General features: G+C 36.3%; 1 protein-coding gene and 1 long non-coding RNA gene across 13 annotated transcripts in view; one reads left to right on the forward strand and one right to left on the reverse strand.

Annotated features, from left to right (window-relative positions):
* The window catches only part of TCF12 (transcription factor 12), a 382,310-nt gene that overhangs the window by 220,195 nt on the left and 149,114 nt on the right, over positions 1-13,001 (reverse strand). For 11 of the 12 annotated variants that reach the window (XM_045449620.1, XM_045449619.1, XM_045449624.1 and 8 more), the window contains one exon: positions 305-378. The exons of the other annotated variant lie outside the window; for it this stretch is intronic. In XM_045449620.1, the coding sequence (XP_045305576.1) occupies positions 305-378 (74 nt within the window). The remainder of the gene's footprint in view (positions 1-304; positions 379-13,001) is intronic. 12 annotated transcript variants of the gene reach the window in all.
* Positions 1-13,001, forward strand: part of LOC123582964 — a 33,870-nt gene that overhangs the window by 382 nt on the left and 20,487 nt on the right. The gene's annotated exons all lie outside the window — the stretch shown is intronic.

The following is a 13,001-nucleotide window of genomic DNA, read 5'->3' on the forward strand; positions in this document are numbered from 1 at the left end:
ACAATACACAAAGAAAAATTTATGTATGGAGAATAGTTAGGCATTCTAAACTCTTCCAACTCTAGTAAAGAGTATTATAGGTAATCCAGGTGTAGAAATATTTCCTTCATTGTAAGAGATAAACTCCCCAAATATGACAATAAATGGAAAAAAATAAATCTACCATGAAGGTACTGTGTATTCTATGATACTCCCATGTAAATACGTAATCTTCATTTCTCTTAACAGAGTTCATATACAAGAAAACTTATTTATTCTGCCAAAGTACTTCATAGTTTTAATCAAGGGTATTGAACAAACTTACTCTAGATGAGTCATAAGAGGGGCTTGGTTGACCACTTGTTCCCCAAGATGTCGTACCTCCTCGTTCGTCCATACCTAAGAAGTGAAGAAAGTGAAAGATTTAAATCCAGAAGGATAGTATGATGGATTTTTTAAAAATATAGTATAGCAGAGAATAAAATTCAGCAAGTAGTATTTGCATTTGCATGGAACTAGCTGTGTATCAATTCTTGTCTCAGAAACCTGAAGAGCATAAGTTACCTTGAGGGTCTTCGTCACTGCTCCATACAGTGCCCAATATACGATGGAGAATTTCAGAACCAAAATATGTCTCTGCAGACTTTAAAATAGGGCATAATCTAGATTTCCCATTTCTGTCCGTACCCACTGCTACTTCTAAGAGTAAATGAAACTTTTTTTTTTTTTTTTAACGTTTATTTATTTTTGAGACAGAGAGAGACAGAGCATGAACGGGGGAGGGTCAGAGAGAGAGGGAGACACAGAATCTGAAGCAGGCTCCAGGCTCTGTGCTATCAGCACAGAGCCTGACGCGGGGCTCGAACCCACGGACCACGAGATCATGACCTGAGCCAAAGTCGGCCACTCAACCGACTGAGCCACCCAGGTGCCCCGTAAATGAAACTTTCTATAGTTTAGTCCTGCCTACATGAAAGTATGGAGAATTTAGTTCTTATGGATAAGTCTTAAAAAATCAAGCAAGTTGAACTGTTCAAGTTAATAAAACTGGTTTCTAACATAGCACTAATGAGATATTCTTAACTGAAGATATCAAACTAAATCAAACTATACCAAATCATATCATATCTATATTAGTTATATCGAAACTAATAAAAAATGTGACAACTCATGCTTATTTTGGAGAGAGACAGAGACAGCGCATGTGCATGTGTGCAGGGGAGGGGCAGAGAGGATCTGAGGTGGGCTCTGTGCTGACAGCAGTCAACCTTTACGTGGTGCTCGAACTCTTGAGATCACGACCTGAGCCGAAAGTGGGACGCTTAATGGACTGAGCCACCCAGGTGCCCCTAAAATCTGATTCTAAATGAGTAGGTCTACACTTATGAAAATTGCAAAGGAAAACTCAAAGTGAAAAAAGATAAGTAACCATTAACAAAAAATCAGTTCATTGTGCTCCTTAATGTGCCTTCTGAAGCTCTGGTTCCATTATTTTACCTTCCAATCAATCCCTAGAAAAAGCTGAAAGACCGGGAGACCTCTCAATCCAGATATCTCTCCCTTTTCTGTTCTGAGGACCAGTCTTTTTTATCCTTGACTCCTAACAGCTTATGCTTTCCCAACCCTTGCCAAATTTTCTATGATGAAATAAACACAAATAGTTGCCTTTTTTACATTCTTGCATGAGAAAACTCCTGATGCTACAAAGACAACATTCTGCTAAGTTTAGAACTTCTTTTTCTTAAAAACAATGTTTTTTCAAAATCCTCTGTGATTTAGAGGAGAACGTGATCTGTAATAAGTTAAATACCACAAATTTTCCAGTAACCAGCCAGGATTCCCAAGCCACTTCACATGGACAGAATTGCCAGCTGAAGGGACAGAACTGCCAAATGTCCATAGGTGACAAAAGCAGGCAAGGAGGAGTGAGTTTCCGAAGCAGAGTATACTAATTACTAATTCAGCTGGTAGGACCCTAATTTATTCTTTTTATGAATCTGTACTTCCTATATTAAGTGAATGATGTATAATTTTAAAAGTTTTTAAAAATACTATAGAGAAAAGATGGATACCTACTACAGAAAACACTCAAGGCATAATTTCAAGAGAACCAGATACCTTGAAAACACAGAGATCACGAATAAAAATACACAGTGTTTTGTTCATGCTTGGATAATTCTTACTAAAACTCTAGATTTAAAAAAGATTCTACAAGTTGGGGTAATAGCATATAAAAACACACTTCGTTACCATCTCTCCAGTATCACCAGTTATCTGTAGGCTATATTCCAAGCATTTTCTTTGTAATCAACACTGCAGAACAGAAGCCAGAATTCCTATGAGGCCCAATCCAAGACAAAGGCTATTATTAACACACAAAATAAATACTACTTATGAAATTGCTAATAATTTTATGAAAAGTTTTTTTTAAATCATACTTTTCATTTGCAACTATGTCTTTTTAACATTTTTTTATACTATATAGCCAAAGTGAAATACAAAGTCAAATTGGCTACTGAAAGCAGAGTCTCAAATATTTGTACACCCATATTCTACTCCATTATTTACAATAGCCAGAAGGTGGAAGCAACTCAAGTATCCACTGACAGATGAATGGATAAACAAAATGTGACATATACATACAATGGAATATTATTCAGCCTTAAAGATGGAAGGAACTCCTACACATGCTACAAAATGGATGAGCCTGAGGACATATGTTAAGTGAAATAAACTAGTCACAAAAAGGACAAATACTGTACAATTCCACTTACATCAGGTGTAAATTCATGGAGACAAAAAGTAGAATGGTGGGGTTGAGAAGAAGAGGGGAATCATACTTACAGTGATAGTTAAGAGCATAGAATAGAAACTTATTTTGATGACCCTATCTTAATGAAAATGATCAGACTATAGTTTATTCTTTTTATGACTCTGAATCATCTTACATCAAATGAGTAATAAATATGAGGCCTATGTGTTATTTACGTATCTCTGTAAAAGAGAATGCAAAAAGGTGAGTGCCTATTACAGAAAACATCTCAGACAAAATTTTTTAAAGATATAAAATTATGTGAAACACATACTCAATTTGCATCAAGTGACACTACTTCCACAGCATAAAAGAAGAGTAAAGATTAATTAAATGAGATGGTAATTAAGTAAGCCAACAGCTAAACAGTATGACATACCAAGGACAGTGGACACGGCAGGGGGCTCAAAGGATGCTATAGAATAATAAGGATCTGGGTAGGTTTTAAACTCAGAGCTCTTTAGTTTTATTGTTAACATAACCAGACTCTGAGTAGAAGGTCGTGGCTGGCACTGACAAAGGCAAGAGTCATCTTTCAGCATCAATGACTCCTTTCTGCTGAAGACAATGGCTGTACAAACAGACATATGACAGGAATAATAAATTTTCCAAAGCCTCAGACATAAGACCAAGGTAAGCAGAGAAAAAGAAATTACACACAGAAAATAAACTTAATATAAAACTGTACAAACTGATCAAAATCAAATTTATCAACAAGAAAATAAAGTATAGTTGCAATATAGTGATTGGGAGAAAAACGTTTCTATTAAGGTATGTCTGAACCACCATTGCCATATATTTTCTTTCCTTCCCATTTCTAGTCTATGCATTCCAATTTAACAATTTTAGAGAAGCTAGTTCCACGATTGATAGATTAAAATGGTGGATATAAGAGAAAGTTTAACAATCACTAAGTAGCAGAAACCCTTGGGAGTCTTGCTTAACTTTCTAATAAACTATTCTATTTCTATTCAACAAGATTAAAAGGGTTCATCAATATTTTAATATAGAGACTAAAGGACTATTTTCTTTTTTAATCTTTATATACAGATTCTCTTAAGTCCCTGCTTTTTTGTATGGAACCAATTAAAGTCCAATATATATTTTGATTCCATAGGTCACATTTTAAAAGGTATACATATTATTTTTTAATATCTTCCAGTAAAGAACATTATATTTTTTAAGCTTGTATCAAAAAATAATGGCTTGTAAATTCAGTGAAACAATTTGCTACTTTCTCATTTAATAGGAAAAGTAACTAAAAACAAAATCATAAGTCACTACATACACAGGCAATTTTTTAAGAGGCTAGGACCCTGGAGAAGGAATTAGAGGTAAAAAAAAATGAGTTTTTGAGATGTCAGAGAGCAAAATTCTTCAAGGAGCAAGTAAACTTCTTGGTAAAGTTTAACATATGACATTACTCTTTTCTATGAAGAACTCAGATATTGGTCTACACCTGCTTCCTCTCTCCTGCTACCATCTTTAGTTTTTGACCAAAAGTGCTCTCTCAAGTTAACCATAAACTATGCTTACAACTTCATCTTATCTCTTCTTTCATTCTCCTAGCACAGAGTCTTATAGATTTCTCCAGGTTTTTAACCACCAGGGAAAAACTGAAAACAGATTGGGAGGGGGAATGACTTTTCTACACCCTCAGCATCTATTCCGCTCCCCATGCCCTCCACCATATGGGTCCAAAACAGTACAGAGTTTGTGTACATAAAGCATACTCATGGTTTGGTGAGGCTCAGCGAAGACCTCCCTGCCTGGAGGTAAAAGGGGTGAATGAGGAGAAAAGCTGCTGAGCAGTTCCATATTTTCCTACTTGCCACTATTACCAATAACCTGCTGCCTGAGACTAATACTAGGGTAAAGTGACACACAGGTCTAGAATTGGGAAAATATTTCTAGTAGTAGGTAGAGAGTCTACTGAGCAGAGAAGGAATAAAAGGAAGAAGGGGGACAATACTAAGAATGGAGTGAAGATGAATAAGGGTATCTCTGTAGTAAAGCTGGTAAGAAAAAAAAAACCACTACAGTCACTTGCTTAGTATCTATCCTTATGAAAAAGGGCCATATATAAAGTTGGAAGGAAGAGCACAGGAGACTGTATCTCCCTCTCTCTCTCTCTCTCTCTCTCTCACACACACACACACACACACACACACACACACTGCTCTAGGAGCAGTGAAATCAAGTTTTCTTATCTTAGCAAGTAAAACGTACTTCAAAAATATCAAATCCCAACCCTGTTATAAATAAGGGAAAGATAATATAGATTGCAGGATTGCCATCTGCTATAAGGTGATTCAATAAATGATTTGATGAAAGAAATCTGATTGGAGATGACTATGTCAAATAACCAAAGCTATGAATGTATCTCTTCAATAGTTTCACTCAATTTTATTTGTGGAGTAATGACACTTGTTTAGATAACACTCCAAGGTTGCCATCAATTGTAAAACAAAACACAAGTAAAACTCATCACCATTTCTATTGTATGATTTTAGATTCTCATGAAATAAATCTACCAATGTGTTTTTCTCGAAATTCATTGTGAAATAGGACCAATTAGAATATAATAGCACACCTTTGCTGTTATACTAAACATCAACAAAAACAAAATGGAAAAGCTATGATAATATTAAAATTGTAAGTGTATTTAAGAGAATTTAAGACACAGTGCCTCATATGAAGTATGTAACAATGATTATAGAGGTTTGTTAAAGTTATGAAATATTAGGGTTCTGTACCTAGAGCAGTCAAAAGAAACAATTTAATTCTTTTTAAAAGTAGGTAAGAAAATAAAAACAGTAAGAAGAGCAAAAGGAATCACAGGTCACCTTTTAAAGTTCAATCACAATTTCCATTTGGTATTATTAAGAACAAAGATTTACAAGGAGGGATATTCTAGTGCCAAAATACACTACAGTAAGGTAGTAAATACATGACTAACTCCAAGAAAATGAATAATTTTGAAAATAACGTTCAAACACAGTTATTTTGCTATGTTATTAACCACATCATTCTAAATAAATACCCTGTAAAGATACAATTCAGCAGGACATTCCAGTAATTTAAACAGAGTAGAGGATCCAAAGAAAATGGCAAGTCTACCTATTTACAAACAATAGATACAGCCTGATGGCCAGAGATTGAAACCAAATTCCAGAGGGCAAGCAGGTATGTTGTACTACCTTGGGAGCTATCTGGTGACCTGGTATTTTGTTTCTCTTGCCATCTGAAAGTAGAACATTCTTATAAAATGTCCTACAAAGACTTTTGTAAGTTGAAATGGCAAAAAGTAAACAAGCAATTACCATTTGTAAAAGCAAATATCCTCTTCCAATTTCTTTCAATTACCAAAAACAGGTACAAACGTAGGTCTTTGGTAAAAGCAAAGTGGCATAAAGTGAACTTTCAGAGAGTGGGGGAAACCTGTACTCCTCCTCTCCAATACAAATACCAAAGCCCTATATCTAAAAAACATTGTCAGTTGTTTTCCTCCATAGAGGCACTTAGGCAGTCAACTCTTAAAAACAGGCTTGATTGTCTCTCTCACACTCTGGAGGACTCTCAGCAAAAGGTCTCTCAATAGTACAATCCCATTAGATTGACATTACACATTTCCAAAGTCTGTAACTCACTATATTTAACATGATCATTTCAGTTCAAGCCATCAACCATGTCTGACATATATTACCGTAAGAGTCTCCTAAAGGGTCCCTATTCTTCTCTTCCTTCTACAGTCTATTCTTTACACAGCAATTAGAATGACCCTTAAGAAACAAATCATGTCACTCCTACGCTCAAAATCTACCGAAGTCTTCCTTCTCTTGGATCAATCTGTTTCAACAACATGGCCCCTGCTTTTGCTTGGTGTGTTTGAGCAAAAGCAAGGGGCCATATTGGGATCTTTCCATTTGCCCTTTCCTCTTCATAAAATGCTCCTACCCAGATATCTGAGTGATCTCTTAATTTCCTTCAGGTCTCTGTTCAAATGTCATCTTATAGGTGGATGTTTACTGTCTCTTTCCAACAGATTGAAAAATCCATCAAAATAAGGATGTAGTTTGTTTTGTTCAGCTTTAACCATTTGGTAACTAGAACATGTCTGACACAGTAGGTATTAATAAATATTTACGGAAGAATGAATGTATAGAGTGGAAATAATAAAATCAGTTTAATAAAAGTGAGGCTATACCAGGTTCCCTATTTGTTAGCTTATCATTACTTTTACACAGTAATCAAAACCAGTCTTCTAGGGGCGCCTGGGTGGCGCAGTCGGTTAAGCGTCCGACTTCAGCCAGGTCACGATCTCGCGGTCCGTGAGTTCGAGCCCCGCGTCAGGCTCTGGGCTGATGGCTCAGAGCCTGGAGCCTGTTTCCGATTCTGTGCCTCCCTCTCTCTCTGCCCCTCCCCCGTTCATGCTCTGTCTCTCTCTGTCCCAAAAATAAATAAACGTTGGAAAAAAAAAAAAAAAAAAAAGTATTAAAAAAAAAAAAAAACCAGTCTTCTAAATAACTATACTTTTTTTAAAACTCTGTGAGAAGTAGTTAGATTGCAAATGACTCTATAAACCAGATGACTACTCCCAAAGAGCAAAAATTACTAACAACTTTTAAAGAAATTAAATCCTCACTAGGCTTGGTAGCTAAAGAAACTACAGACCTTAAATATCACAACTGTGAAATGACCTCATCACATGTCCTAAGAAAAATCACTTTTTATTCATTATAGTACAGCCTATAACACATTGCTATAAAAGGAATTTTAGATAAAACATGTTCCAAAAAGATTCATATATTCAGCATGATGTTGGGATATTTACAAATGCAGTTAGAAATGTAACGATTCTCGGGGCGCCTGGGTGGCGCAGTCGGTTGGGCGTCCGACTTCGGCCAGGTCACGATCTCGCGGTCCGTGAGTTCGAGCCCCGCGTCAGGCTCTGGGCTGATGGCTCAGAGCCTGGAGCCTGTTTCCGATTCTGTGTCTCCCTCTCTCTCTGCCCCTCCCCCGTTCGTGCTCTGTCTCTCTCTGTCCCAAAAATAAATAAACGTTGAAAAAAAAAATTTAAAAAAAAATAAAAAAAAAAAGAAATGTAACGATTCTCTTTAACTTGGTAACATTCTTCTTTCCTATTTCCTTAACTAGTCACTCTTCATATTAATTTCTACCTCATCAATTTTCCAACTATCACATTTGTTCTTTTTACATACACAATACCCTGGGGTTCAGGTACTGTGTATTGCTTGTTCTTCTATTATGTTCCCATTTCAATCCACAATTAACACTGCCAGCACACTTAACTTGCCATAAACACAAGTTGGGTCATATCCATTCACTACACAAATGTGATCCTCTCTCTGCTGCTTCAGGTTTAACATTCACACACCTGAGGGTGGCATTCTTCAAGGTGGCCTCAATCTGCCTTTTCAGCTTCAGTACTTACTATATCCCTTCAAAACCTCAAGGTCCCCCAACCTCATCAGGACATTAATCACGCCCCAAACATGCCAAATTCATCTTCTACCCCTATTGTTCCCTAGCCCTAGGATATCCACCTTCATCTAACCCTTAACCTATTAAATTTCTAATTCTGATTCATCCTAAGATCAAATGTCCTCTCCTGAGAAGTGTTCTCCAGCAACTAAGCCTAAATTAATCACACTTCTTTAGAAGTTAATTTGTACTTATTCTGTCTTAAACACTGATGGTTGTTTTCATTTACATTCTACCAATAAAACTTTATAATAGGGAGCATCTCTTGTTCACCTCTATGTTTTTCTGGTACCTAGCAGAAGTGTGGTATTCTGCATTCAAATGTTTACTGAATGATTCAGAACATATAAAATTAGGGCATTCATATAACTGTCTGTCATAATAATTCAATAACTAAGGATGGGTTAAAAACAAGAGGCCCAAAATAGAAAAATTATGCCTAGCAACTCAAAAAATAATAATTACTTTTTAAACAAAGTATTATTTTTAAAAGCAGATGACAAAATGTGTTGCAGAAACCTCAAAAGTGACCTAGTAAGCTCAGCTTCCAGTACAATGCAGTAAGCTCTGATAGACAGGCTTCTATAAATTCTGGGGGAAAATACAAATATAAAACAATTACTTACAAGCTCTAGAAAGTGAACAAAATCAGGCTGATTTTGGATGAGAACATAAACTTGGAAGAAAAGACCAGAATGAATAACTATCTTTCTTTAACAGATTTTAGGGATCAGAACAAGTGAATTTCCCATTCTTAAAGCTTTATCCTACACATAAGCAGTAGCCACAGCACGCAAGAACTAAAGTTCCAATAAAAAACATCTTTTAGGGGCACCTAGGTGGCCCAGTCAGATGAGCATCCTACTCTTGATTTCGGCTCAGGTCATAGTCTCACAGTTGTGAGATCAAGCCTGTGTTGGGCTCTGTCCTGGGCATGTAGCCTGCTTGGGATCCTCTCTCTCTCCACTCTCTCTGCCCTTCCTCCCTCACTCTCTCTTCACCTAGCTCTCAAATAAACATTAAAAAAAAAATCTTTCTAGATAGAAGAATGGTACAGAGCCTGGAAAGCAACAGTCATCACAAAGTAATGACAGAATTCCAAAGAGGAGAGATGCAAAAAAGAAGAGTCCCAAATTTTTGGTATATTTCTACCCAGGTCTTGGCTGAGTCCTGTAGCACATTCACAGGACAGGCCCAAGGCAGTCTGCAGCTGAGACTAAAACAACCAAATCAAGACTTGAGCAGATGCCAAACTCAGGCAACAGAGAGTTGTCACTTTAAGTCTAATCCAATTAATGGCTCACTTAAAGAAATCAAAACTCTTTGGAGGAACATGAAAGAAAACAAAATTTCCACAAATACATTCTTAATACCCATAATAGAATCCCAAATTCCTTGATAATGAAATGTGATCCAATCTCAAAGGAAAAGATAATCAAAAGAACAACCTCAAGATGGCCTAGAGAATGAGATTTTCAAATAAGGATATTAAAGCAGATATTGTAAGTGTGCTTAATGAGATAAAGGACCTACGTTCATAATGAAGGAAAAAATGGAAAATTTCACAGGGAAAAGAAAACAAAAAGAAAGCACATATAAACCTTAGAAATAAAAATTAAAATATCAAAAATCTTAAAAAAAACAAATTTCCTGATAAATGAATAGATAGATAGGTAGATAGACAGAGAGACAGATATTGTTTTGAAAGTTCTTTAGGTATCAGCTCTCAGGATTGGGGCTCAAAAATTGCTTGTTCATGTTTATTGTTGTTATAACTTTTGAAGATACCTCTTCTTTCAAATGTGAACATTTTGGGAGACAGCCAAAGCATAAGAGACTCTTAAAAACTGAGAACAAACTGAGGGTTGATGGGGGGTGGGAGGGAGAGGAGTGTAGGTGATGGGTATTGAAGAGGGCATCTTTTGGACTGAGCACTGGGTGTTGTATGGAAATCAATTTGACAATAAATTTCATATATTAAAAAAAATAATTAAGGGGGCGCCTGGGTGGCTTAGTCGGTTAAGCGGCCGACTTCAGCTCAGGTCATGATCTCGCAGTCCGTGAGTTCGAACCCCACGTCGGGCTCTGTGCTGACAGCTCAGAGACTGGAGCCTGTTTCAGATTCTGTCTCCCTCTCTCTGACCCTCCTCCGTTCATGCTCTGTCTCTGTCTCAAAAATAAATAAACGTTAAAAAAATATAATAATTAAGAAAATAAATAAATAACCCACAAAAAAACAAAAAACAAAAAACAAATTTCCTGTATGGGCTTAAGGGAAGAATAGTGATGACAGATTAAGAGAGTAAATTTGATGACCACTCAAAAGAAATAATTCAATTTGATAAAAAGAGAAACACTACTAAAATAAAAATAAACAGGACCTTAGAGACCTAAGGGAAGACATTAAAAAGTCTAACAGAGGCATAGTGATATAACAAAGAGAACAGAGTAGGAAAAACATATTAAAAATATTTTAAAAATATTTAAAAATATAAAAGCAATAATGGTAAAAAATTCCACAAACATGGTAAGAGACATAAACTTACCAATTATAGACACTCAGTGAATCTAAATAGGATAAATATGAAAAAAAAAAAAAAAAACATGTAGGCACCTAACAGTCAAACCTCTGACAACTAAAAATAAATACAGAGAAAAAGTTGAAAGTGGTTAAGAAAAAGAGACACATTACATAACAGAGAAGCAGCAAATACTTATGTAGAAGCTGCAGCAAGTTATCCAGAATATCTAACTAAGATTAAGGAAAGTGGCTACACTAAACAACAGATTTTCAATGTAGATGAAACACCCTTCTGTTGGAGAAAGATGACATCTAGGATTTTCATAGCTGGAGAGGAGAAGTCAATGCCTAGCTTCTTCTCAAAGCTTCAAAGGAGAGGCTGACTCTTCTGTTAGGGGCTAATGCAACTGGTGACTTTTAGCTGAAGCCAATGCTCATTTGCCATTATTAAAATCCTAGGGCCCTTAAGAATCATGCTAAAAATACTCTGCTGGTGCTCTACAAATGAAACAACAAAGCCTGGATGATAGCACATCTGTTTACAATATGGTTTACTGAATATTTTGAACCCACTGTTCAGACCTACTGCTCAGGAAACAAACAAGAAAAAAAGATTCCTTTTAAAACATTACCACTCATTGACAGTGCACCTGATCCAAGAGCTCTGATGGAGATTACATCAATGAGATTACAATGAGATTAATGGTGTTTTCATGTCTGCTTGCCACCGCTTCTGTTCTGCAGCCATGGATCAAGGAGTAATTTCAACTTTCAAGTCTTAGTATTGAGAAAATACATTTCATAAGGCTAGAGCTGTCATAGATAGAAACTCCTCTGGCGGATCTGTGCAAAGTCAGTTAAAAAACTTCTGGGAAGGATTCACCATTTAGATGCCATTGAGAACATTCACAATTCACGTGAAGAGGTCAAAATATCAACATGAATAGGAGTTTGGAAGAAGTTAATTCTAACCCTTGTGAATGACTTTGAGGGGTTCAAGACTTCAATGGAGGAGGTAACTGCAGATGTAGAAATAGTAAGAGAAACAGAATTAGAAGAGGAGCCTGAAGATGGGACTGAAATGCTGTTATTTCATGATAAAACTTTAACGGATGAGGAGCTGCTTCCTATGCATTAGCAAAGAAAGTGATTTCTTGAGATGGAATCTACTCCTGGTGAAGATGCTGTGCAGACTGTTGACATGACAACAAAGGATTTAGAATATTACAAAAAATGTAGTTGACAAAGTAGTAGCAGAGTTTGAAAAGACTGACTCCAATGTTTAAAGTTCTGCTTTGGTTACAATGCTATCAAACAGCATCAGATGCCACAAAGAAATTGTTTGTGAAAGGAAAAGGCAATTGATGCAGCAAACTTCACTGTCATTTTATTTGAAGAAATTGCCCCAACCTTCGGCAACCACCATGCTGTTTGGTCTGCAGCATCAAGACCAAAGCAAGAACCTCTACCAGTGAAAAGATTACAACTTGCTGAAAGCTCTGATGACAGCATTTTTTAGCAATAAAGCATTTTTAAATTAAGATGTATACATTGTTTTTTTAGACATAATGCTACTGCACACTTAACAGACTATAGTATAAATGTAATTTTATTTATACTGGAAAAGCAAAAAATGTATTTGAGTCACTTTACTGCAATATTCACTTTATACCCACAGTATCTCTGAGGTATGCCTGCATAACATCTCTCATAGGACTTAGAATGTATTTAGAAGTAATAGATATGAGAGGTACCTGGTGGCTCAGTGATGACCAACTCTTGGATTCAGCTCAGGTCATGATCTCACAGTTTGTAGGATCAAGCCCTGTGAGAGGCTCCATGCTGACAGTGCATGAATCCCACTTGCTTGGGATTCTCTTTCTCTACCCCCTGCTCATGCTTGCTCTCTTTCTCAAAAATAAATTAACTTAAAAAATAAAAGAGAATACACATGAAAAATACAGCATAAAGGAAGGCAGGGGTAGGGTTAAACAGACTTGTGAGGTCACAAGATTTCTGCATCTTATGTGAACTGGTACCAATATTAACTCTAAATAGACTGTGAGAAGTTAATGATATATATTAACATCCTTAGAGAAGCTACCAAAAAGGCCCAAGGAGATACATCACTAAAAAGCTAACTAATAAATTAAAAGGGAGTCCTGAGAAATAGTCATATCCAAA

The sequence above is a fragment of the Leopardus geoffroyi genome, chromosome B3 (assembly GCF_018350155.1).
Source record: "Leopardus geoffroyi isolate Oge1 chromosome B3, O.geoffroyi_Oge1_pat1.0, whole genome shotgun sequence".
NCBI classification, from domain to species: domain Eukaryota; kingdom Metazoa; phylum Chordata; class Mammalia; order Carnivora; family Felidae; genus Leopardus; species Leopardus geoffroyi.